General features: G+C 38.5%; 1 protein-coding gene across 10 annotated transcripts in view; it reads left to right on the forward strand.

Annotated features, from left to right (window-relative positions):
- The window catches only part of agrn (agrin), a 595,247-nt gene that overhangs the window by 489,315 nt on the left and 78,432 nt on the right, over positions 1-27,500 (forward strand). For all 10 annotated transcript variants that reach the window (XM_062057528.1, XM_062057540.1, XM_062057542.1 and 7 more), the window contains 4 exons: positions 3,269-3,383; positions 7,003-7,122; positions 15,432-15,791; positions 23,736-23,928. In XM_062057528.1, coding sequence (XP_061913512.1) covers positions 3,269-3,383; positions 7,003-7,122; positions 15,432-15,791; positions 23,736-23,928 — 788 coding nt within the window. The remainder of the gene's footprint in view (positions 1-3,268; positions 3,384-7,002; positions 7,123-15,431; positions 15,792-23,735; positions 23,929-27,500) is intronic.

The following is a 27,500-nucleotide window of genomic DNA, read 5'->3' on the forward strand; positions in this document are numbered from 1 at the left end:
TATAGTTTTGGATTTGTTTACCCTGTTAGCAGATAAAACAAAAAACATATTTTCTCTGTATTATGAAAAACATTAATGATGTTATGATGAAAAACATGTATCTCAACACTTTGTTGTTTAGAAAATGAATACAAGCATTTTTGTTTTATTTAAAAAAAAAAATATTTATTTATTTATTTATGTATTTTTATTTATTTATTTGTTTTCCAAATTCCAACAAAAGCCTTGTGTTTATGGAATATTTATCTAAGAAAATAACAAATGTGTATTTCACAGTTTTAAAAAACTCATACATTCCCAATAAAAAAACACATTTGTCTAAATATTCAAAAATCAACAAAACATGACTTTTGTATGGCGCTTGGAATAAAAAAGTACGAAAAAAAATGCAACAAAAACCTGAAATGTCTGGATTTTTTTGCCCTGTTACCCAAGAAGACAAAAAAAATAATTTTCTGTGTTCATAGAAAACATTAATGATGTTCACATGAAAAACTTCTATCTCATACGCTTTGTTTTTACAAATTGAACAAAAAGATGACTTTTTGTTGTATCCTAGATTCAAAAAATGTTAATTTTCTAAATTCCAACAAAAGTCTGTATTTATGGATTATTTACCTGAGAAAATAGCAAATGTTTACTTCTCTGTACCACTGTAGGAAATAAACTCATATATTACCAATTTAAAAAAAAGATTCATGTAAATATATAGTGGTTGTTTTTTAAATCAACAACAAATGACTTGGTTGGATCTTGGATTAAAAAAGTAAGAAAAAAACATTCAACAAAAAACTATATCTATGGATTTGTTTACCCTGTTAGCAGAGAAAACGAAAACAGTTTTTTTCTGTATAATAAAAACATTCACGATGTTCTGATGAAAAACATGTATCTCAATCGCTTTGTTTTTTAGAAAATTAACAAAAAATGTTTTTTGGTTGGATTAAAGAAAAAGTAGAAAATAAAAAAAGAAAAATCCAATTTACCATTATACTAGAAAAAAATACAGTAAATTATGTTTTTTTCTCTGTATTATGACAAACATTAATGATGTTATGATGAAAAACATGTTTCTCGTACGCTTCGTTGTTTAGAAAAACAACAAAATGACTTTTGGTTGGATCTTAGATTAACATTTTTTGTCAAAGTCTGTATTTATGGATTATTTATCTGAGGAAATAACAAATGTGTATTTCTCTGTACTACTGTAATAAAAATCTCATATATTCCTAATTAAACACTTATGTCTAAATACTTAGGGTTTATTATAAAAAAAATCAACAAAAAAAGACTTTTGGTCAAATCTTGGATTAAAAAAGTAAGAAAAAAAAATCCAACAAAAAACTATATCTATGTATTTTTTAGTTAGTTGAGAAAACAAACATGTTTTATTTTCTGTATTATGAAAAACACTAATGATGAAAAACATGTATCTCCACGTAATACGTTTTTTAGAAAGTGAACAAAAAAACATTTATTGTATTGTCTTAAATTTAAATGTTGTTTTTTTTAAAAATTCCAACAAAAGTCTGCATCTATGGATTATTTACCTGAGAAAATAACAAATGTGTATTTCTCTGTACTAATGTAGTAAAAAAAAATCATACATTATCAATAAAAAAAACAATTTATCTAAATATTTAGTTGTTTTTAAAAAAAAATCAACAAAAAATGACATTTGGTTGCATCCTGGGTTAAAAAAGTAAGAAAAAAAAATCCAACTAAAAACTATATCTATAGATTTGTTTTATTCTGTTATCTGAGAAAACAAAAAATATGTATTTTTTCTCTGTATTATGAAAAACATAAATGATGTGATGATGAAAATCATGTTTCTCACACGCATTGTTGTTTAGAAAATCAACAAGATGACTTTTGGTTGGATCTTAGATTGACATTTTTTATCAAAGTCTGTATTTATGGATTATTTATCTGAGAAAATAACAAATGTGTATTTCTCTGTACTACTGTAGGAAAAATCTCATATATTCCTAATAAAACACTTATGTCTAAATACTTAGGTTGTTTTTTTTAAATCAACAAAAAATTACTTTTGGTCAAATATTGGATTAAAAAAGTAAGGAAAAAAAATTCAGCAAAAAACTATATCTATGGATTTTTTACCATTAGTTGAAAAAAAAAAAGTTTTATTTTCTGTATTATGAAAAACACTAATGATGAAAAACATGTATCTCCACGTAATACGTTTTTTTAGAAAGTGAACAAAAAACATTTTTTGTATTGTCTTAAATTTAAATGTTTGTTTTTTTTCAAAATTCCAACAAAAGTCTGTATTTATAGATTATTTACCTGAGAAAATAACACATGTGTATTTCTCTGTACTAATGTAGGAAAAAACTCATACATTACCGATAAAAAAAAACATTTTTCAAAATATTTAGTTGTTTTTAAAAAAAATTCTACAAAAAATGACTTTTGGTTGGATTAAAAAAGTAAGAAAAAAAAATCCAACTAAAACTATATCTATGGATTTTTTTTACTTGGTTATCTGATAAAACAAAAAATATGTATTTTTTTCTGTATTATGAAAAACATTAATGATGTTGTGATGAAAAACATGTTTGTCACACGTTTTGTTCTTTAGAAAATCAACAAAATTACTTTTGGTTGGATCTTAGATTGACATTTTTTGTCAAAGTTTGTATTTATGGATTACTTATCTGAGAAAATAACAAATGTGTATTTCTCTCTACTACTGTAGGAAAAATCTCATATATTCCTAAAAAATAACATTTATGTCTAAATATTTTGTTTCTTTAAAAATAAAAAATAAATACTTTTGGTCAAATCTTGGATAAGAAAAAAAAAAAAAAAAAAAATCTAACAAAAAACTTGTATCCCTGGAATTTTTTTACTGTTAGTTGACAAAACAAAAATGTTTTTTTTCCTGAATTATAAAAAAAAATTCTGATGTGATGAAAAAAAAAATTCTCCATATGATTTGAGATCTTTTTAGAAAATCAACAATAAATTAATTTTGGTTGTATCTTAGATTAAAAAAAACATTAACAAACAAACTTTAAAAAGTGCAACAAAAAAAAAGAGTGTCCGCCCCTTTTTAGACGCCCCAAACAAAGACTTTATTGCATATTTTTGGTAAAGAAGGTGTGACTTAAAGCGTGATGCAGTATTATGTGCTCACACCTGCTGGTGGTTTCAGCACACTGCTGCTAGTCCCCCTCAATGTGTCAGTCCCCCGCAGGGTTCTCACAGGAATGAGGCAATAATATGTGTTCTCTTCCTGCAGCTCAAGGACCTGTTCAGGAAGTCGGAGGTGCGCAGGGACTTCATGAGCGTGCGCGTGCGTAACCTGGCGCCCAGCAACTCCATCCTGGCCTTTGTGGAGGCTCACTTCAGACCAGGTGAGACGAGACTTCATTTTCAAGTAAGTCTAAAAAGGTGTCTTCCACATGGTATGCAACATGGACGCCCACCACACAATATCACACGGTGACCAGGGCCAAAGCATTGCATGCCAATCAAGTCAAATTGTAGAAAAATTGTTTCACACACAAAACAAAAGGTTGGAGAGGGGCGGGGCTTCACATGAATGACGGATTCAGGTGACCATGACCTCCGGTGGGTGATATCTGAACATTTTCCCACCTTAGAAGTCGCTCGCTTTGGCCTTGGATTGTTTGGCTGGAAGTAGATGAACACAATGTACACACACACACACACACACACACACACACACACACACACACACACACACACCCCACACACACACACACATTCTTGTATTTATTATGTTCTTGAGATCTGAGAAAATGCCTCCCTCTTTAGGACCATCCTTTCTAGATATATAAAGATGTGTATTTACAACATTAATAATATATACATTCTATGCAAATATAAAAAAGGTAAGCTTTTAGTTTTTTTTTTTTTGTGGAATTTTTTGTTTGTAATTGTTTTTTAATCTTCCTTATTTACTTAAAGTTATTACAGTATTTCTCTTTATACATATTTATTTTTATATTTTTTTATTAATTTTGGCCAAAGGGGGCGCATTTCAATTTCTTACACACATTTGTTATTTCATATGTTAACCAGAGGGGGAGCACTTTTAAAAGCGACACACAGTCAATTTGAAAAATAATTTTCCTTTTTCTTTTAACAACACTCAGTAAAATTTTGGGAACTGAGGAGACACATTTTTGAAGTACAATTATTTCCCATTCTTGCTTGATGTACAGCTTAAGTTGTTCAACAGTCTCCCTTCTGCTATTTTAGCCTTCATATTGCACCACACATTTTCAATGTCTGGACTACAGGCAGGCCAGTCTAGTACCCGCACTCTTTTACTATGAAGCCACGCTGTTGTAACACGTGGCTTGGCATTGTCTTGCTGAAATAAGCAGGGGCATCCATGATGACGTTGCTTGGATGACAACATATGTTGCTCCAAAAGCTGTATGTACCTTTCAGCATTAATGGTGCCTTCACAGATGTGTAAGTTACCCATGTTTTGGGCACTAATACACCCCCATACCATCACAGATGCTGCCTTTTACACTTTGCGCCTATAACAATCCGGATGGTTCTTTTCCTCTTTGGTTCAGAGGACACCACGTTCACAGTTTCCAAAAACAATTTGAAATGTGGACTCGTCAGACCACAGAACACGTTTACACTTTGCATCAGTCCATCTTAGATGAGCCCAGCGAAGCGTTTCTGGGTGTTGTTGATAAATGGCTTTGGCTTTGCATAGTACAGTTTTAACTTGCACTTACAGATGTAGCGACCAACTGTAGTTACTGACAGTGGTTTTCTGAAGTGTTCCTGAGCCCATGTGGTGATATCCTTTACACACTGACATCGCTTTTTGATGCAGTACCGCCTGAGGGATCCAAGGTCCGTAATATCATGACTTGTGTGCAGTGATTTCTCCAGATTCTCTGAACCTTTTGATGACATTACGGAGCGTAGATGGTGAAATCCCTAAATTCCTTGCCATAGCTGGTTGAAAAATTAAACAATTTGCTCACGCATTTGTTGACAAAGTGGTGACCCTCACCCCATCCTTGTTTGTGAATGACTGAGCATTTCATGGAAGCTGCTTTTATACCCAATCATGGCACCCACCAATTAGCCTGTTCACCTGTGGTATGTTCAAAATAAGTCTTTGACGAGCATTCCTCAACTTTCTCAGTTGGTTTTGCCAATTGTGCCAGCTTTTTTTAAACATGTTGCAGGCATCAAATTACAAATGAGCTAATATTTGCAAAACATAACAAAGTTTCTCAGTGTGAACATTAAATATCTTGTCTTTGCAATCTATTCAATTGAATATAAGTTTTTTTGTGTAAAAAAATTGGGATTTTTTCTGTGTAAAAAAATTGGAAAATTTTCTGTTTAAAAAAATTGGGATTTTTCCTGTGTAAAAAAATGGGATATTTTGTAAGTGTCAAAAAAATCTGGATTTTTTCTAAATTTAAAAAAATCTGGATTTTTTTGTCAGAAAGTCGGAATTTCTTCTAAGTGTCAAAAGGTCAGGATTTTTTCTAAGTGTCTAAAAGTCTGACATTTTTTGTCAAAAAGTCGGGAATTTTTGTAAGTGTCAAAAAGTCGGAATTTTTTTTTCTAAGTGTCAAAAATTCGGGAATTTTTCCTGTGTCAAAAAATCTGGATTTTTCTAGAATTAAAAAAATCAGGATTTTTTGGTCTAAAAATCGGGATTTTTTCTAAATGTCAAAAAGTCTGGATTTTTTTGGTCAAAAAATCGGGATTTTTTTCTAAGTGTCAAAAAATCGGGATTTTTTTCTAAGTGTCAAAAAATCGGGATTTTTTTCTAAGTGTCAAAAAATCGGGATTTTTTCTAAGTGTCAAAAAAATCTGGATTTTTTCTAAGTGTCAAAAAATCGGGATTTTTTTCTAAGTGTCAAAAAGTCTGGATTTTTTTCTAAATGTCAAAAAGTCGGGATTTTTTTTGTCAAAAAGTCTGGATTTTTTCTAAGTGTTAAAAAATCGGGATTTTCTTCTAAGTGTCAAAGTGTCGGGATTTTTTTTGTCAAAAAATCGGGATTTTTTCTAAGTGTGAAAAAGTCGGACGTTTTTTTGTCAAAGTTGGGATTTTTTCTCCATCCATCCATCCATTTTCTACCGCTTGTCCCTTTTGGGGTCGAGGGGGGCTGGGATTTTTTCTAAGTGTGAAAAAGTCGGACGTTTTTTTGTCAAAAAGTCTGGATTTTTTTCTAAGTATGAAAAAGTCTGACGTTTTTTTGTCAAAAAGTTGGGATTTTTTCTCCATCCATCCATCCATTTCCTACGACTTGTCCCTTTTAGGGTCGCGGGGGGGCTGAGATTTTTTCTAAGTGTCAAATAATCAGGATTTTGTCCGTCTCAAAAAGTCTGGATTATTTTCTTAAATGTTAATGTTGTGCCTGCCGGGAATGGTGGCCATTAAGCGACCGTCCTCTACGGCCAGTAAAGCAGCAACATCTGTGTCCAACGTTACGACAGCAATTGATGTGGAGACAAAGTCATTGAAGGAGATAAGTGGTGAAGGTTGTCCCAGGAGAAGAACTTCCCGTCTGGTGCTGATGTATAATCCTCCACTTCCAGTCTGGTGCTGATGTTTAATCCTCCACTTCCTGTCTGGTGCTGATGTATAATCACGCGTGGCAAAGTTGGGAGAGTGGTCGTGCCAGCAATCTGAGGGTTACCGGGGTTCAATCCCCACCTTCTACCATCCTAGTCACGTCTGTTGTGTCCTTGAGCAAGACACTTCACCCTTGCTCCTGATGGGCCTGGTTAGCGCCGTGCATGGCAGCTCCCGCCATCAGTGTGTGAATGTGTGTGTGTGAATGGGTGAATGTGGAAAATAGTGTCAAAGCGCTTTGAGTTCCTTAAAAAGGTAGAAAAGCGCTATACAAGTACGACCCATTTACCATTTAACATTTACCATTTACTATATAATCCTCCACTTCCTGTCTGGTGCTGATGTATAATCCTCCACTTCCTGTCCTGCTTTTCTCCCAGACACCAAGTACTCTGTGGAGGACATCGAGGGAGCGCTGATCAAACAGCTGAAGGTGTCCAAAGAGACCAGCATCGCCGTCAAGAAGCCGGTGGACCAGAATATTCGCTTCAACAACTATGGTGAGAATATGAATACATGAAATATCTTCAACAACTGTGGTGAGAATATGAATACATGAAATATATTCAACAACTATGGTGAGAATATGAATACATGAAATATCTTCAACAACTATGGTGAGAATATGAATACATGAAATATCTTCAACAACTGTGGTGAGAATATGAATACATGAAATATATTCAACAACTATGGTGAGAATATGAATACCGTAATTTCCGGACTATAAGCCGCTACTTTTCCCCCTCGTTCTGGTCCCTGCGGCTTATACAAGGGTGCGGCTTATTTACGGCCTGTTCTTCTCCGACACCGACGAAGAGGATTTCGGTGGTTTTAGTACGCAGGAGGAAGACGATGACACAATGATTAAAGACTGACTTTTCATATACCGGTAGGCTGGTTATTTTGATAACGTACAGGCGAGCACTTTGTATTACTTTGCACCGTTGTATTATTTGTACTCTTCACGAATGCTGTTCGCCATGTCAAAGATGTGAAAGTTTGATTGAATGATTGAAAGATTTATTGTTAATAAATGGGACGCTTTGCGTTCCCAAACAGTCATCTCTGTCCCGACAATCCCCTCCGTGGTAGCAGGAACCCCTATATACTACGCTAATTACACATCAAAACCCTGCGGCTTATAGTCGGGTGCGGCTTATATATGGAGCAATCTGTATTTTCCCCTGAATTTAGCTGGTGCGGCTTATAGTCAGGTGCGGCTTATAGTCCGGAAATTACGGTACATGAAATACACTGAAACCTCCATTTCAGAACTCAATTGGTTGCTGAACAGGGTTCATAATAGAAAAGTTTGTAGATTAAAGCAAATTTCTCAATAGGAAACAATGTAAATATGAATAATTTGTTCCAGCCTCACTAAAAGTCCACATTTTAGTGAAGGTTTGTACACACACATATATTTTTTTTTTAGCCCGATGCGGCCCCCAAGTCAAAACGTTTGGACACTCTTGTTGTTAAACTTCCAAACGTTGCTGACAGTGATGGATGAGCAATCCATAGGAGTAGGAACGCTACGGACGGCTACAAGACTGAACGGCAACTATACTTTTGGTTGTGAAGCGCTAAATAGAACCTGCAGTGAATAAATGTGTCCAAAAGATGGCGCCATAGCATAAACAATGAAACACTTTCCCTGTGTATCCCTGTGTATTAACTTGTTTTTCTGTTTTGGGTTTTATCTCTATTATGCTATCTGCGAGGAAAAATCCATAAATTAGCTGCACCGTCTTATAAGCCGCAGGGTTCAAAGTGTAGGAAAAAAGTAGCGGCTTATAGTCCGGAATTAAGTTATATATTATATATATATATATATATATATAATATATAACGTAAATTCCGGACTATAAGCCGCTACTTTTATATATATATATATATATATATATATATATATATATATATATATATATATATATATATATATATATATATATATATATATATATATATATATATATATATATATATATATATATATATATATATATATATATATATATATATATATGTATATACATATATAGCAACATCAATAACTCAACGTTGCTCATACGTTAGTGTCACACAACACACAAAATAAACATTTAAAGCTCACTTTCTGAAGTTATTACTCATCTACAAATCCCTCGAATTATTCTTCTTCGGTGTGCTTCACTTGTTTTTTGACACCATCTGTGATGTGGACGCGCATGCAGTCGTAGATCAACAGGAACGGCGCTGCGTGAAAAAAGTCACCCGGTGTCTTCGCGTAAACGTCTATCAACCACTCGCTCATCTTTTCTTCATCCATCCATCCCTTCGAGTTAGCTTTTATGATGACGCCGGCTGGAAAGTTCTCTTTTGGCAAGGTCTTCCTTTTGAATATCACCATGGGTGGAAGTTTCTGGCCGTTAGCATGGCAAGCTAGAACCAGTGAAGGACGACTTCTCATTCCCTGTGGTGCGAATATTCACCGTACGTGCTCCCGTTGTATCCACAGTGCGGTTCACATGAATATCAAAAGCCAGTGGAACCTTGTACGCGTGTCTCTTAGTAGGAGACATTTTGTTGTCTTTACAGAAAAACAAATGAAATTAAATATCCGCGAGCTTCTTCTTCTACGGGGGCGGGTGCTCACCTTGGCGGTTGCTTACAGTAGAAGAAGAAGCGCTTCCTCTTCTATGGGGCGGTTGCTTACCGTAGAATCAATCAATCAATCAATGTTTATTTATATAGCCCTAAATCACAAGTGTCTCAAAGGGCTGTACAAGCCACAACGACATCCTCGGTACAGAGCCCACATACGGGCAAGGAAAAACTCACCCCAGTGGGACGTCGGTGAATGACTATGAGAAACCTTGGAGAGGACCGCATATGTGGGTAACCCCCCCCCTCTAGGGGAGACCGAAAGCAACGGATGTCGAGTGGGTCTGACATAACATTGTGAAAGTCCAGTCCACAGTGGATCCAACACATCAGCGGGAGTCCAGTCCACAGCGGGGCCAACAGGAAACCATCCCGAGCGGAGACGGGTCAGCAGCGCAGAGATGTCCCCAACCGATGCACGGGCTAGTGGTCCACCCGGGGTCCCGGCTCTGGACAGCCAGCACTTCATCCATGGCCACCGGACCTATGCGACTCCCCCTCGCAAGGGACAGGGGAGAAGAGGAGAGAAGAAAAGAAACGGCAGATCAACTGGTCTAAAAAAGGGGGGGTCTATTTAAAGGCTAGATTATACAAATGAGTTTTAAGATGGGACTTAAATGCTTCTACTGAGGTAGCATCTCTAACTGCTACCGGGAGGGCATTCCAGAGCACTGGAGCCCGAACAGAAAACGCCCTATAGCCCGCAGACTTTTTTTTGGCTCTGGGAATCACTAATAAGCCGGAGTTCTTTGAACGCAGATTTCTTGTCGGGACATATGGTACAATACAATCGGCGAGATAGGCTGGAGCTAAACCGTGTAATATTTTATACGTAAGTAGTAAAACCTTAAAGTCGCATCTTAAGTGCACAGGAAGCCAGTGCAAGTGAGCCAGTATAGGCGTAATATGATCAAACTTTCTTGTTTTTGTCAAAAGCCTTGCAGCCGCATTTTGTACCAACTGTAATCTTTTAATGCTAGACATAGGGAGGCCCGAAAATAATACGTTACAGTAATCGAGACGAGACGTAACGAACGCATGAATAATGATCTCAGCGTCGCTAGTGGACAAGATGGAACGAATTTTAGCGATATTACGGAGATGAAAGAAGGCCGTTTTAGTAACACTCTTAATGTGTGACTCAAACGAGAGAGTTGGGTCGAAAATAATACCCAGATTCTTTACCGAGTCGCCTTGTTTAATTGTTTGGTTGTCAAATGTTAAGGTGGTATTATTAAATAGATGTTGGTGTCTAGCAGGACCGATAATCAGCATTTCCGTTTTCTTAGCGTTGAGTTGCAAAAAGTTAGCGGACATCCATTGTTTAATTTCATTAAGACACGCCTCCAGCTGACTACAGTCCGGCGTGTTGGTCAGCTTTAGGGGCATGTAGAGTTGAGTGTCATCAGCATAACAGTGAAAGCTAACACCGTACTTGCGTATGATGTCACCCAGCGGCAGCATGTAAATACTAAAGAGTGCAGGGCCAAGAACCGAACCCTGGGGAACTCCGCACGTTACCTTGACATAGTCCGAGGTCACATTGTTATGGGAGACGCACTGCATCCTGTCAGTAAGATAAGAGTTAAACCAAGACAAGGCTAAGTCTGACATACCAATACGTGTTTTGATACGCTCTAATAAAATATTATGATCGACGGTATCGAAAGCGGCGCTAAGATCAAGAAGCAGCAACATAGATGACGCATCAGAATCCATCGTTAGCAATAGATCATTAGTCATTTTTGCGAGGGCTGTCTCCGTAGAGTGATTTGCCCTGAAACCGGATTGAAAAGGTTCACAGAGATTGTTAGTCACTAAGTGTTCATTTAGCTGCTGTGCAACAGTTTTTTCGAGAATTTTGGAAATAAACGGAAGGTGGGAGACCGGTCGGTAGTTTACCATGAGGTCAGGATCGAGGTTAGGTCTTTTGAGCAGAGGATGAATAACCGCTTTTTTGAATGCTAGGGGAACAGTGCCGGAGGAAAGTGATAAGTTTATAATATTTAACACTGATGGACCTAATAATACAAACAGTTCCTTGATAAGTTTCCCAGGAAGTGGGTCAAGTAAACATGTTGTTTGTTTTATCCCACTTACACGCTGTAATAATTCCTCTAATGTTATTTCATCAAAAATAGAGAGACTATTTTGGAGGGCAGTGTCCGTCGTATATACAGTCGTATTTGTGTTAATAGAACCCAGTTGTAGCTGGGATGCGTTGTCTTTAATCTCCTTTCTAATGAGTTCAATTTTCTTATTAAAGAAATTCATAAAATCATCTGCCGAGTGGGTGGAGCTACTGGGAGGAGTCCCTTGTTGGGTTAGCGATGCTACTGTACTAAACAGAAATTTAGGATCGTTTTTGTTGAGGCGGATGAGATTTGAGTAGTATTTAGCTTTAGCTAAGGTAAGCATGCGTTTATAAGTTATTAAACTATCACTCCATGCTTGATGGAAAACCTCAAGTTTAGTCGCGCGCCATTTGCGTTCCAGTTTTCTACATGATAATTTATGAGCTCTAATTTCTTCTGTAAACCATGGGGTGCGCCTTTTAGGGGCCCTTTTTTGCTTTAGCGGTGCTATACTATCAATAATTTCGCGCAAGGCATCGTCAAAGTTGTTAGTGAGTTTATCAATAGAGCCGACATAATTTGGGAATGGTGCTATTACCGAAGGCAGTAGGTCAGCAAGAGTCATCGTTGTGGCAGCATTAATGTTGCGGCCGCTATAGCAGTTATTATTATTATTAGCTTGTTGACAGAGAGTCAAAACTTCAAATTTTATAAGGTAATGATCGGACATTACTTTAGTATATGGAAGTATCATAACTTTGGAGGTGGTGACACCCCTGACAAGCACTAGATCTATTGTATTACCGTTGCGATGCGTGGGTTCATGTATTATTTGTGTAAGACCACAGCTATCAATTATGGTTTGGAGCGCCACGCACTGAGGGTCCGATGGGGTATTCATATGGATATTAAAGTCCCCCATTATGATTATATTGTCGGCGTGCGTCACTAGATCAGCAACGAACTCTGAGAATTCACTGATAAAGTCCGAATAGGGCCCAGGGGGGCGGTAGATAACAGCCAGGTCGAGAGGTAGCGGTGTGACGGACCTCATAGTAAGCACCTCAAACGATTTATATTTATTATTTAGGTTAGGGGTAAGGTTGAAATTTTCATTGTATATTAGTGCGACACCCCCTCCCCTTTTAAGAGGGCGGGCAACATGCGCATTCGTATAGTTAGGAGGAGATGCCTCATTGAGCGCAAAAAATTCGTCCGGTTTGAGCCAGGTTTCGCTAAGACCAATGACGTTAAGATTGTTGTCTCTAATGACCTCATTAACCAATAACGCCTTGGGAGACAATGATCTTATGTTTAAAAAGCCCATATTATAGGTATTGGGCTGTTTTGACGAGTTTTTGTTAAGATTATCCGTAGTGGCAATATTAACAATGTTGCGTTTATTATGCGTAGTGCACTTTAAATAGTTTCGACCATATCTAGGAATTGATATGACGGGAATTTTCCGATTGTTTGCTTGGTGCTGCAATAGACTGGACATATCATAATTTGCCACCTCAGTAGAATGCATGTCCACCTCTGACACAGACACAACAGAAAAAACATTATGTGAATTGTGTATTATTCTAAGAGAATTGCTATGCGTACATGGATTATCCAGCCTGGCGCTGGCTAGTTCTAGCTTAACTGACTCCTCACCCGGACTAACAGACATTGTAATTGCCTGTGACCGGGCTTGCTCTAGTGTAGTCAGTCAAGTGAGACTTAAATAGTAGTCTATGTTTCTAGACAGGATGATGGCGCCTTCCTGGTTAGGGTGAAGGCCGTCTCTCATCAGCAAGCCTGGTTTGCCCCAGAAAGAGGGCCAGTTATCAATAAACGTTAGTCCCTGCGTCCTACAGTAGCTAGCCAACCACTTGTTAAGCGAGACTAATCTGCTATATCTCTCATCATTGCCTCTCGCAGGCAGGGGGCCAGAGACAATTACTCGATGCCTGGACATCTTTCTGGCGAGATCACAAGTCCTGGCTATGTTTCTCTTTGTAATCTCTGACTGTCTCATTCTAGTGTCATTGGAGCCAACGTGTACAACTATATTCGCATAATTAGTGGTGCGATTAGCCTGTCGTACGTGTTTACTAGGCCTGTTGCGAGTTAGCTCCCTAAGATTAGCTTCAATGTCAGGTGCTCTGGCCCCGGGGATACACTTTATTGTGGCTGGTTTGCTAAGCTTTATGTTTCGGGTGATGGAGTCCCCTATAACTAAGGTGTGGTGCCCGGTAGACTGGGGTGTAGGACTAGCTAAAGAGCTAAATCTATTATGCGTCTCAACCGGTACACCGTAGCTTGTAGGCCGCTTAGGACTGCTACAAGCTGGGCTAGTTAGCTCGCTACAGCTAACGCTAGCAGATGTGTCCGCAACATCTAAAGTTACGACATTAGAAGAAGAAGCGCTTCCTCTTTTACGGGGAAAAAAGATGGCGACTGTTTACCGTAGTTGCGAGACCTAAACCTTATGAAAATAAATATGAATATTAATCCATATATAAGGCGCACCGGGTTATTAGCCGCACTGTCTGCTTTTGACAAAAATTGTGGTTTTTAGGTGCGGCTTATGGTGCGAAAATACGGTATATATATATATATATATATATATATATATATATATATATATATATATATATATATATATATATATATATATATAAATATAATATATAACGTAAATTCCGGACTATAAGCCGCTACTTTTTTCCTACACTTTGAACCCTGCGGCTTATAAGACGGTGCAGCTAATTTATATAGCTGCACATATATATATATATATATATATATATATATATATATATATATATATATATATATATATATATATATATATATATATATATATATATATTTATATATATACATATATATATATATATATATATATATATATATATATATATATATATATATATATATATATATATATATATATATATATATAATATATATATATATATATATATATATATATATATATATATATATATATATATATATATATATATATATATATATATATATACTACCGTTCAAAAGTTTGGGGTCGTATTGAAATGTCCTTATTTTTGAAGGAAAAGCACTGTACTTTTCAATGAAGACCTACTCAGTGGCCTAGTGGTTAGAGTGTCCGCCCTGAGATCGGTAGGTCGTGAGATCAAACCCCGGCCGAGTCATACCAAAGACTATAAAAATGGGACCCATTACCTCCCTGCTTGGCACTCAGCATCAAGGGTTGGAATTGGGGGTTAAATCACCAAAAATGATTCCCGGGTGCGGCACCGCTGCTGCCCACTGCTGCCCACTGCTCCCCTCACCTCCCAGGGGGTGAACAAGGGGATGGGTCAAATGCAGAGGACAAATTTCACCACACTTAACTTTAACTTTAAACTAGTCTTAACTTTAAAGAAATACACTCTATACATTGCTAATGTGGTGAATGATTATTCTAGCTGCAAATGTCTGGTTTTTGGTGCAATATCTACACAGGTGTTTAGAGGCCCATTTCCAGCAACTATCCCTCCAGTATTCTAATGGTACAATGTGTTTGCTCATTGGCTCAGAAGGCTAATTGATGATTAGAAAACCCTTGTGCAATCTTGTTCACACATCTGAAAACAGTTTAGCTCGTTATAGAAGCTACAAAACTGACCTTCCTTTGGGCAGATTGAGTTTCTGGAGCATCACATTTGTGGGGTCAATTAAACGCTCAAAATGGCCAGAAAAAGAGAACTTTCTTCTGAAACTCGACAGTCTATTCTCGTTCTTAGAAATGAAGGCTATTCCACAAAATTGTTTGGGTGACCCCCAAACTTTTGAACGGTAGTGTATATATATGTATATATATATATATATATATATATATATATATATATATATATATATATATATATATATATATATATATATATATATATATATATATATATATATATATATATATATATATATATATATATATATATGAAGATGAAGATGCTGACCTCACATGATCTCATACAGCCAATTGACATCAGGAGGTTGCCTACAGCCACAGTTGTCAATACAAATTGTTTTCCAATGGATGCTCTTCATTGCAGGCGTCTCCCCCACACCCTTCTACACCACCACCACCGCCTCAGTCACCACTCCCCCCACCACCACCACCACCACCAGACGCCCAATCACGTCCCCCTACGTCACCCGTCGCCCCCCGGGCACCACCCGCAGGCCCGGCACCAGCAGACGCACCACCACCACACCGCCTCCGCCCGTCACCACAGCGACAGCGACGCCCGCCGCCGCCACCCCCGTGGTCCCTCTTGTGGGCGAGGGTGCACACAGGGCCCCCAGACCCTGCCAGTCCCACCCGTGTCTTCACGGGGGCACCTGCGAGGATCACGCCCACCACTTCACCTGCAAGTGTCCTGCTGGGCGAGGAGGAGCGGTGTGTGAGCAAGGTACAGCAAACATCATCTTTTTACTACAAATACATCAAACATCATCTTTAATGCAAATACATCAAACATCATATTTTTACTGCAAATACATCAAACATGATCTTTTACTGCAAATACATCAAACATGATCTTTTACTGCAAATACATCAAACATCATCTTTTACTGCAAATACATCAAACATCACTGCGATGAGGTGGCGACTTGTCCAGGGTGTACCCCGCCTTCCGCCCGATTGTAGCTGAGATAGACTCCAGCGCCCCCCGCGACCCCGAAGGGAATAAGCGGTAGAAAATGGATGGATGGACATCAAACATCATCTTTTACTGCAAATACATCAAACATCATCTTTTTACTTCAAATACATCAAACATCATCTTTTACTGCAAATACATCTTTTTACTGCATCAAACATAATCTTTTACTGCAAACACATCAAACATCATCTTTTTACTGCAAATACATCAAATATCAAAGTGTCCTAATATTAAAATGTAGGAAAAATACATTAAAAGTCTTTTTTTGTAGATGTTGCTCCCTGAAGTCATCAACTCAGCATTTTTATAAAGGCTCTTACTTAGTAAATTAAGTTGTGCATATGCTAATATTATCACTTAAGTATGCTCCTCATATGCTAATATTATCACTTAAGTATGCTCCTCATATGCTAATATTATCACTTAAGTAGGCTTCTCATATTATCACTTAAGTAGTATGCTCCTCATATGCTAATATTATCACTTAAGTATGCTCCTCATATGGTAATATTATCACTTAAGTATGCTCTTCATATGCTAATATTATCACTTAAGTATGCTCCTCATATGGTAATATTATCACTTAAGTATGCTCCTCATATGCTAATATTATCACTTAAGTATGCTCCTCATATGCTAATATTATCACTTAAGTATGCTCTTCATATGCTAAGATTATCACTTAAGTATGCTCCTTATATGCTAATATTATCATTTAAGTATGCTCCTCATATGGTAATATTATCACTTAAGTATGCTCCTCATATGGTAATATTATCACTTAAGTATGCTCCTCATATGGTAATATTATCACTTAAGTATGCTCTTCATATGCTAATATTATCACTTAAGTATGCTCCTTATATGCTAATATTATCATTTAAGTATGCTCCTCATATGCTAATATTATCACTTAAGTATGCTCCTTATATGCTAATATTATCACTTAAGTACCTATAAAAATTGCCAGATTTGGTACCTAATTCTAAGTACCGTCGTTTTGGGACCATAGGGCGCACCAGGTTATAAGGCGTCATATTATGATTTGTATTCTACATGTAAACACTTCCTCGTGGTCTACATAACATGTCATGGTGCTTCTTTGCCAAAGAGCTGTTACACACCATCTTTTGTGGGCGGGTCTTATATACATGCCTCCACTTTGACTGTTCCACAATGGCGGACCAGTGCAAAGCACTCTGTTTAAAACTTTACCATAAATTGATAATCAATCTGCTGACGTCATATTGAATAGGCGTCAACCTGCAGTCCACACGTATCTCTTATGTGTGACTGCCATCTACTGCTCACACTTACCATGACACCATGTACCAAATACAATTGCTTCGAGGTCGGTAAGCAAAACCAGCGGGAACAAGACATTGAAATAACGTTGAGAACTTTTGATCCAGGTCTTGACGTTAAACAACACAAATCTAACGTTGAAACAACATGCTTTTTGACAACGTTTAATCAATGTTGGGTTCTGAAGTTTATTTTACATTGACATTTGGTCATTTCCTAACCATAATTCTACAACACAAATACAACGTTGAAACAACATGCTTTTTGACCACGTTTAATCAATGTCAGGTTGTGACGTTGATTTGACCATTGAATTTTGGTCATTTCCCAACCAATATTCTACAACACAAATACGACGTTGAAACAACATGCTTTTTGACAACGTTTAATCAATGTCAGGTTCTGACGTTGATTTAGCATTGAAATGTGGTAATTTCCCAACCAATATTCTACAACACAAATACAACGTTGAAACAGCATGCTTTTGGACGACTTTTATTTGACCATTGACATTTGGTCATTTCCCAACCATAATTGTACAACACAAATACAGCGTTGAAACAACATGCTTTTTGACAGCATTTATTCAATGTTGGGTTCTGACGCTGATTTAACATTGAATTTTGGTAATTTCCCAACCAACAACGTGGATCCAACGTTGGACATCAACGTTGTCTCCATTTACAAATACAACTATTTTGCAACCTTGTGTCAAAGTCACTTTTAAAGGACATGTATGTAATATCAACGTTGTATCAACGTCTGGTGCCTGCTGGGGAATTAATACGTACATGAGGCGCACTCAATCAAGTCATTAGAATCCTCCACATTAGGATAGTCTACATGAGGATGAGGACAGTCTACATGAGGGTGAGGACGGTCTACATAGGTTGAGGACGGTCTACATAGGTTGAGAACAGTCTACATTGATTGACATGAGGATGAGGACAGTCTACATGAGGATGACGACAGTCTACATTGAATGAAGACAGTCTACATGAGGATGAGGACAGTCTACATGAGGATGAGGACAGTCTCCATGAGGCTGAGGACAGTCTCCATGAGGATGAGGACAGTCTCCATGAGGATGAGGACAGTCTACATAGGATGAGGACAGTCTACATGAGGGTGAGGACAGTCTACATAGGTTGAGGACGGTCTACATAGGATGAGGACAGTCTACATGAGGATGAGGACAGTCTAAATGAGGGTGAGGACAGTCTACATAGGTTGAGGACGGTCTACATAGGTTGAAAACAGTCTACATGAGGATGAGGACAGTCTCCTTGAGGCTGAGGACAGTCTCCATGAGGATGAAGACAGTCTCCAAGAGGATGAGGACAGTCTCCATGAGGATGAGGACAGTCTACATAGGATCAGGACAGTCTACATGAGGGTGAGGACAGTCTACATAGGATGAGGACAGTCTACATAGGATGAGGACAGTCTACATGAGGATGAGGACAGTCTAAATGAGGGTGAGGACAGTCTACATAGGTTGAGGACGGTCTACATAGGTTGAAAACAGTCTACATGAGGATGAGGACAGTCTACATGAGGGTGAGGACAATCTACATAGGATGAGGACAGTCTACATAGGATGAAGACAGTCTACATGAAGATGAGGACAGTCTACAAAGGATGAGGACAGTCTACATGAGGATGAGTACAGTCTACATGAGGATGAGGACAGTCTACATGAGGATGAGGCCAGTCTACATGAGGATGAGGACAGTCTCCATGAGGCTGAGGACAGTCTCCATGAGGATGAGGACAGTCTCCATGAGGATGAGGACAGTCTACATAGGATGAGGACAGTCTACATGAGGGTGAGGACAGTCTACATAGGTTGAGGACGGTCTACATAGGATGAGGACAGTCTACATGAGGATGAGGACAGTCTAAATGAGGGTGAGGACAGTCTACATAGGTTGAGGACGGTCTACATAGGTTGAAAACAGTCTACATGAGGATGAGGACAGTCTCCTTGAGGCTGAGGACAGTCTCCATGAGGATGAAGACAGTCTCCAAGAGGATGAGGACAGTCTCCATGAGGATGAGGACAGTCTACATAGGATCAGGACAGTCTACATGAGGGTGAGGACAGTCTACATAGGATGAGGACAGTCTACATAGGATGAGGACAGTCTACATGAGGATGAGGACAGTCTAAATGAGGGTGAGGACAGTCTACATAGGTTGAGGACGGTCTACATAGGTTGAAAACAGTCTACATGAGGATGAGGACAGTCTACATGAGGGTGAGGACAATCTACATAGGATGAGGACAGTCTACATAGGATGAAGACAGTCTACATGAAGATGAGGACAGTCTACAAAGGATGAGGACAGTCTACATGAGGATGAGTACAGTCTACATGAGGATGAGGACAGTCTACATGAGGATGAGGCCAGTCTACATGAGGATGAGGACAGTCTCCATAGGATAGAGGACAGTCTACTAAGGCTGAAACGACGCGTCGACATAGTCGACGTCATCGGTTACGTAAATACGTCGACGCCGTTTTTGTGCGTCGACGCGTCGCATATTTACGTCACACTACCGTCATGGCGGACCGCAAAGCAGACGATCAAAGCAGACGATGCGAGCGGTGCGAGCGAGGGGGGAAAAAGCATGCCAAAAGTGGTCAAAAGTGTGGGAGTATTTCAATAAAGGGCCTAATAATGTTGTTGTATGCACACTGTGTCGAGCGGAAATGGCCTATCATAGCAGCACAACGGCTATGAACGAACATTTGAAAAGAAAACCATCAACTAGTCAATCGTCCACGCGAGCATACGTTGTCATCATTACACAACAACATGAATTGGTCATTTGTATCTGCTAGGGGTGTAACGGTACGTGTTTTGTATTGAACCGTTTCGGTACGGGGCTTTCGGTTCGGCACGGGGGTGTACCGAACGAGTTTCTAAGCTAAAGCTAACTTTAGCTGCTAAAGTCTTAACAAGCTGCTTCGCTCCTCTGCCTCTGTCTCAGCACGCAGCATTGTCCCACCCACACAACCATCTGATTGGTACACACGCAGCATTGTCCCACCCACACAACCATCTGATTGGTACACACGAAGCATTATCAGCCAATCAGCAGTGTGTATTCAGAGCGCATGTAGTCAGCGCTTCAGCGTGGAGCAGATAGGTAGGGATGGGCGATACCACACTTTTAGGATTCGATACGATACCGATACTTTTTCTTGCATTTTCATCGGTACTGATACCGATACCAATAATTTCTTATTGGCAATTTTTTGTCAGTCAAAAATATTATTACTATTGTTATTATTTAAGACAAATCACAAGACAAATACAGACCATTTATACCACATTTATTATGGTCAATATATAATAAAAGTAAAATTAAAATAAATAACATAAATATGAAAAATAAATTAAATATTATATATAATAATAACTATATATTATATATAATAATAATTAAATATTAGGGCTTTCCAATTAACAGTCAAATCCGAATTGCAAGAAGCTGCAGTTATTTTTTAAAGTTTGTGATATAATTAGCAATTAATGAAATATTAAATAGGCTAATGTTTTCGAAATGTAAGAAATCATGTTACAGATTAAAACCAAAATCACATTCAATCATATATTCAAGATTTTCTTGGAAAAAAATAAAACTGTAATGCAAAGATGAACAATCTCCAAATTGTATCTCTTTCTTATCTTGTTTTAAATACTCAAGCAATTTTCAACTAACAGTAAATTCCCCTGTGTGGAAATTATTTGAAATTAGGATAATTAATAATAACTAGGATTTATATAGCGCTTTTCTAAGTACCCAAAGTCGCTTTACATGTTAAAAACCCATCATTCATTCACACCTAGTGGTGGTAAGCTACTTTCGTAGCCACAGCTGTCCTGGGGTAGACTGACGGAAGCGTGGCTGCCAATTTGTGCCTACGGCCCCTCCGACCACCACCTATCATTCATTCAACATTCATTCACCGGTGTGAGCGGCACCGGGGGCAAGGGTGAAGTGTCCTGCCCAAGGACACAACGGCATGGTAAGAGGCGGGGAGCGAACCTGCAACCCTCAGGTTTCTGACACGGGCGCTCTACCCACTACGCCATGCCGCCCCATAATCATTTAAACAAAAATATTCAGTAAACATTACTAAAAAAAAAAAAACAATGCCTGGTTTAAGTCAACAATTGGACAACACTGGATATGCCTGGCTGCATCGCTGTCGGCTGGCTGTGTGTGTGTGTGTGTTGCACGTTGACGACGCTCATTCGCTGTCTCCTGTCACGTGACTGGGCCAGCTCTATACTCTGCCAGGTACAGGGGTGTCCCAGCACATAGTAAGTTAAGTAAGTCATCAAAAACATCTGAAAGTGATGCTTGCACCCCCCACACGCCGTTTTTTTGGTTTATATCGATACTTTTTTCAGAAAAGGGATGCCAAATGAGTAACGTGTGAGTATCGATATATCGATACCACAGGATCATACGCACATCCCTACAGATAGGTGTTTAGCAGGTGAGCATCAGGCAGCGGACTCTCCCCAAATGATAATAAACACCTCCCAGTCAACTACTAGTAACATCACTATGAGCCCGTTGACCTTCTAGAAACTTAAACTGCAGCTCATCTCACTCGCAGTCCTGGTTTGAGGTGAAGGCTAATTACCTCTCAGTTCCAGCCACATCGACCCCTTCTGAGCACCTACTTTCAGCTGCTGGGAATATTGTAAACAAGAAAAGAAGCAGAGCATGTAGACATGCTAACCTTTCTTTATTACAACTGTTAGTCACTCACTGGAATGAGTAGAATTGGTTATTGTGTACTGTGTTGGACTGGATGTTTATTTTGCACATTTTAAAAGCAATACTTAATGTTTACAGTGCTCCAGAATATTTAGATTGGCACTTTTTTGTATTGGATGTTTATCTTTATTTTTGCACATTTTAGCAAATAAGCAATACTTTCACTTTTGTTGAAATGTTTACACTGTTACAGAATATTTCGTTTTGCACTTTTTTGTATTGGATGTTTATCTTTATTTTTGCACATTTTAAAGCAAAATAAGCAATACTTTTACTTTTGAAATGCTTATACTATTGCAGAATATTAAGATTTGCACTGGATGTTGACTTTTATATTTGCACATTAAAAAGCAAATAAGCTACTTTTAATTTTGTTAAATGTTAAAAGTTTTAAATGTTTACATTGTTACAGAATATTTAGTCATGTTGTTGTCAATGTTGACTGAGTGGCCATACTTCTTTTTTTTGTAAATAAAAGCCATGCCTTTTGAAAAAACGGGCCTACATTTATTTTTTCATCTTCATTTTGAATAAAAAATAATCGGTAAAAGGAAAAAGAATCTATAGATTAATCGAAAAAATAATCTATAGATTAACCGATTAATCGAAAAAAATAATCTATAGATTAATCGATAGAAAAATAATCGTTAGCTGCAGCCTTACAGTCTACATAGGATGGAGGACAGTTTACATGAGAATGAGGACAGTCTACATGAGGATGAGGACAGTCTACATGAGGACGTGGACAGTCTACATGAGGATGTGGACAGTCTACATGAGGATGAGGACAGTCTACATGAGGATGAGGACATTCTACATGAGGATGAGGACAGTCTACATAGGATGAGGACAGTCTACATGAGGGTGAGGACAGTCTACATAGGATGAGAACAGTCTACATGAGGATGAGGACAGTCTACATGGGGATGAGGACTGTCTACATGAGGATGAGGACATTCTACATGAGGATGAGGACAGTCTACATAGGATGAGGACAGTCTACATGAGGGTGAGGACAGTCTACATAGGATGAGAACAGTCTACATGAGGATGAGGACAGTCTACATGGGGATGAGGACTGTCTACATGAGGATGAGGACAATCTACATGAGGATGAGTACAGTCTACATGAGGGTGAGGACGGTCTACCTAGGTTGAGGACGGTCTACGTAGGATGAGAATGGTCTACGTAGGATGAGGACAGTCTACATGAGGATGAGGACAGTCTACATGAGGACGAGGACAGTCTACATGAGGATGAGGTCAGTCTACATGAAGACGAGGACAGTCTACATAGGATGAAGACAGTCTACATAGGATGAGGACAGTCTACATAGGATGAGGACAGTCTACATGAGGGTGAGGACAGTCTACATAGGATGAGGACAGTCTACATAAGATGAGGACAGTCTACATAGGATGAGGACAGTCTACATAGGATGAGGACAGTCTACATTAAGATGAGGACAGTCTACATGAGGATGAGAACAGTCTACATGAGGATGAGGATGGTCCTCAATCAGACTTCTTCTCCATCTTCCTCCCCAAGTCCACCCTAAGATCTCCTGTGCTCCTCACAGCCATGAAGTTCTTCATCCCGTCCTTCGGAGGTCAGTCCTACTTGGCCTTCCAGACCATGAGTGCCTACCACACGGTGCGCATCGCCATGGAGTTCCGTGCGGCCAAGCTGACGGGCATCCTGCTCTACAACGGCCAGGAGGGCAAGAAGGACTTCATCTCATTGGCGCTGGTCAACGGCAAAGTGGAGCTCAGGTAAACACTCACCTGTGTCGCAATGTTCAGTAAATGGATAAATGGGTTATACTTGTATAGCGCTTTTCTACCTTCAAGGTACTCAAATCGCTTTGACAGTATTTCCACATTTACCCATTCACACACACATACACACACTGATGGAGGGAGCTGCCATGCAAGGCGCTAACCAGCAGCCATCAGAGGCAAAGGGTGAAGTGTCTTGCCCAAGGACACAACGGACGTGACTAGGAAGGTAGAAGGTGGGAATTGAACCCCAGTAACCAGCAACACTCCGATTGCTGGCACAGCCACTCTACCAACTTCGCCACGCCGTCCCTAGTAGCCATTGTGTTTACTCACCTGTTGCCATGTTTTGTCTTCGAGATGGCCGCCTTCTTCCTTCAGACTAGAAAAGGCAATTTGGGTTGAAGTTGCGTGTGAAAGCTGAAAAAGCCCAAACTGAAATGTTAACAGTTAGCATGAATATTGTCTACATAAGATTGTTATGTTGCATAAATACATGCAGTACTACAGTACTACTGCAGTAGTACTACACATGAATATTGTCTACATAATATTATTATGTTGCGTAAATACATGCAGTACTACAGTACTACTGCAGTAGTACTACACATGAATATTGTCTACATAATATTATTATGTTGCGTAAATACATGCAGTACTACAGTACTACTGCAGTAGTACTACACATGAATATTGTCTACATAATATTATTATGTTGCGTAAATACATGCAGTACTACAGTACTACTGCAGTAGTACTACACATGAATATTGTCTACATAAGATTATTATGTTGCGTAAATACATGCAGTACTACAGTACTACTGCAGTAGTACTACACATGAATATTGTCTGCATAATATTATTATGTTGCATAAATACATGCAGTACTACAGTACTACTGCAGTAGTACTACACATGAATATTGTCTACATAATATTATTATGTTGCGTAAATACATGCAGTACTACAGTACTACTGCAGTAGTACTACACATGAATATTGTCTGCATAATATTATTATGTTGCATAAATACATGCAGTACTACAGTACTACTGCAGTAGTACTACACATGAATATTGTCTACATAATATTATTATGTTGCGTAAATACATGCAGTACTACAGTACTACTGCAGTAGTACTACACATGAATATTGTCTACATAAGATTATTATGTTGCGTAAATACATGCAGTACTACAGTACTACTGCAGTAGTACTACACATGAATATTGTCTACATAAGATTATTACGTTGTGTAAATACATGCAGTACTACGGTACTACTGCAGTAGTACTACACATGAATATTGTCTACATAAGATTATTATGTTGCGTAAATACATGCAGTACTACAGTACTACTGCAGTAGTACTACACATGAATATTGTCTACATAAGATTATTATGTTGCGTAAATACATGCAGTACTACAGTACTACTGCAGTAGTACTACTCATGAATATTGTCTACATAAGATTATTATGTTGCGTAAATACATGAAGTACTACGGTACTACTGCAGTAGTACTACACATGAATATTGTCTACATAAGATTATTATGTTGCGTAAATACATGCAGTACTACAGTACTACTGCAGTAGTACTACACATGAATATTGTCTACATAAGATTATTACGTTGCGTAAATACATGAAGTACTACAGTACTACTGCAGTAGTACTACACATGAATATATCTACATAATATTATTATGTTGCATAAATACATGCAGTACTACAGTACTACAGCAGTAGTACTACACATGAATATTGTCTACATAAGATTGTTATGTTGCGTATATACATGCAGTACTACAGTACTACTGCAGTAGTACTACACATGAATATTGTCTACATAAGATTATTATGTTGCGTAAATACATGCAGTACTACAGTACTACTGCAGAACTACTGCACATGAATATTGTGTACATAAGATTGTTATTATGTTGCATAAATACATGCAGTACTGCAGTAGTACTACTACACATTAATACTGTCTACATAAGATTGTTATTATGTTGCATAAATACATGCAGTACTACAGTACTACTGCAGTAGTACTACTACACAGTAATATTGTCTACATAAGATTATGTTGCATAAATACATGCAGTATTACAGTACTACTGCACTGCACATGAATAGTGTCTACATAATCAGAATCAGAATCAGAATAGTTTTTATTGCCATTGTTTGAGAACGGGTTCACAAACTAGGAATTTTTCTTGGTGCAATCGTGCAACATAAAACACATATAACACAGAATAAGTAATAAAAAGAGCTGTAACTGAGCTATCACATCTTGTTATTGTTCATGTGCCTGATGGCCGATGGGAAAAAAACTGTTCAGGTGGCGGGAGGTGTGGGTCTGGATGGAGCGTAGTCTCCTGCCTGAGGGGAGAGGGGAGAATAGTTTGTGTCCAGGGTGAGAAGAGTCAGCTGTGATCCGACCCACACACCTCCTGGTCCTGGAGGAGAACAGGTCCTGGAGGGGTGGGAGCTTGCAGCCAATCACCTTCTCAGCAGCACGTACGATGCGCTGCAGTCGATACTTATCCTGGACTGTGGCGCCGGGGAACCACACGGTGATGGAGGAGGTGAGGATGGACTCGATGATGGCTGAGTAAAACTGCACCAGCATCTCGGTCGGCACCTTAAGTTTCCTCAGCTGCCGCAGGAAGTACATCCTCTGCTGGGCCTTCTTGATGATTGTATTGATGATATGATTGTTGCGTTGCATAAATACATGCAGTACTACAGTACTACTGCAGTACTACTACTAGGTAGTTATAGCTGAAGAGATCATTTGGCTGCTAAAGAGGGGACTCTTGTCGCCATGGCAACCCTGATCCGCCCACAGAGTGTTTGTGGTGAACCAGCAGGACACTTTCTCTCATGTCAACTGCCACGCCCACTGAGATATGTAGCCACGCCCATTGAGATGTGTGGTCACGCCCACTGAGATGTGTGGCCACGCCCACTGAGATGTGCAGGAGATAGTTTTTGTACAAATTGTCTTTTGACAAAACAACAACAGTCTAAATGTGCAAATATCTGGTTTTATTAGCAATTAGTTGGTTGGTTAATGAATGAGTTAGTTACTCAGTGAGTGAGTGAGTTCCTGAGTGGTGAGTGAGTGAGTTAGTGAGTGAGTTACTGAGTGCGTGATGAGTGAGTTAGTTACTGAGTGGTGAGTGAGTTAGTTGATTAGTTATTTACCGAGTGAGTGAGTGAGTTATTGAGTGCATGATGAGTGAGTTAGTTACTGAGTGGTGAGTGGGTTAGTTACTGAATGAGTTAGTGAGTGAGTTAGTTACTGAGTGGTGGGTGAGTTTGTTACTGAGCGAGTTAATGAGTTAGTTACTGAGTAAGTGAGTTAGTTAGTGGGTGGGTTAATTGCTGGATTAATTACTGAGTGAGTTAGTTAATTACTGAGTGAGTGAGTTAGTTAATGGGTGAGTTAGTTACTGGGTGATTTAGTTAGTTACTGGGTGAGTGAGGTAATCAGTGAGTGAGTGAGTGAGTCAGTTAGTTAATTAGTTAGTTACTTACTGACTGGGTCG

This window comes from Entelurus aequoreus, linkage group LG01 (assembly GCF_033978785.1).
Source record: "Entelurus aequoreus isolate RoL-2023_Sb linkage group LG01, RoL_Eaeq_v1.1, whole genome shotgun sequence".
NCBI classification, from domain to species: Eukaryota; Metazoa; Chordata; class Actinopteri; order Syngnathiformes; family Syngnathidae; genus Entelurus; species Entelurus aequoreus.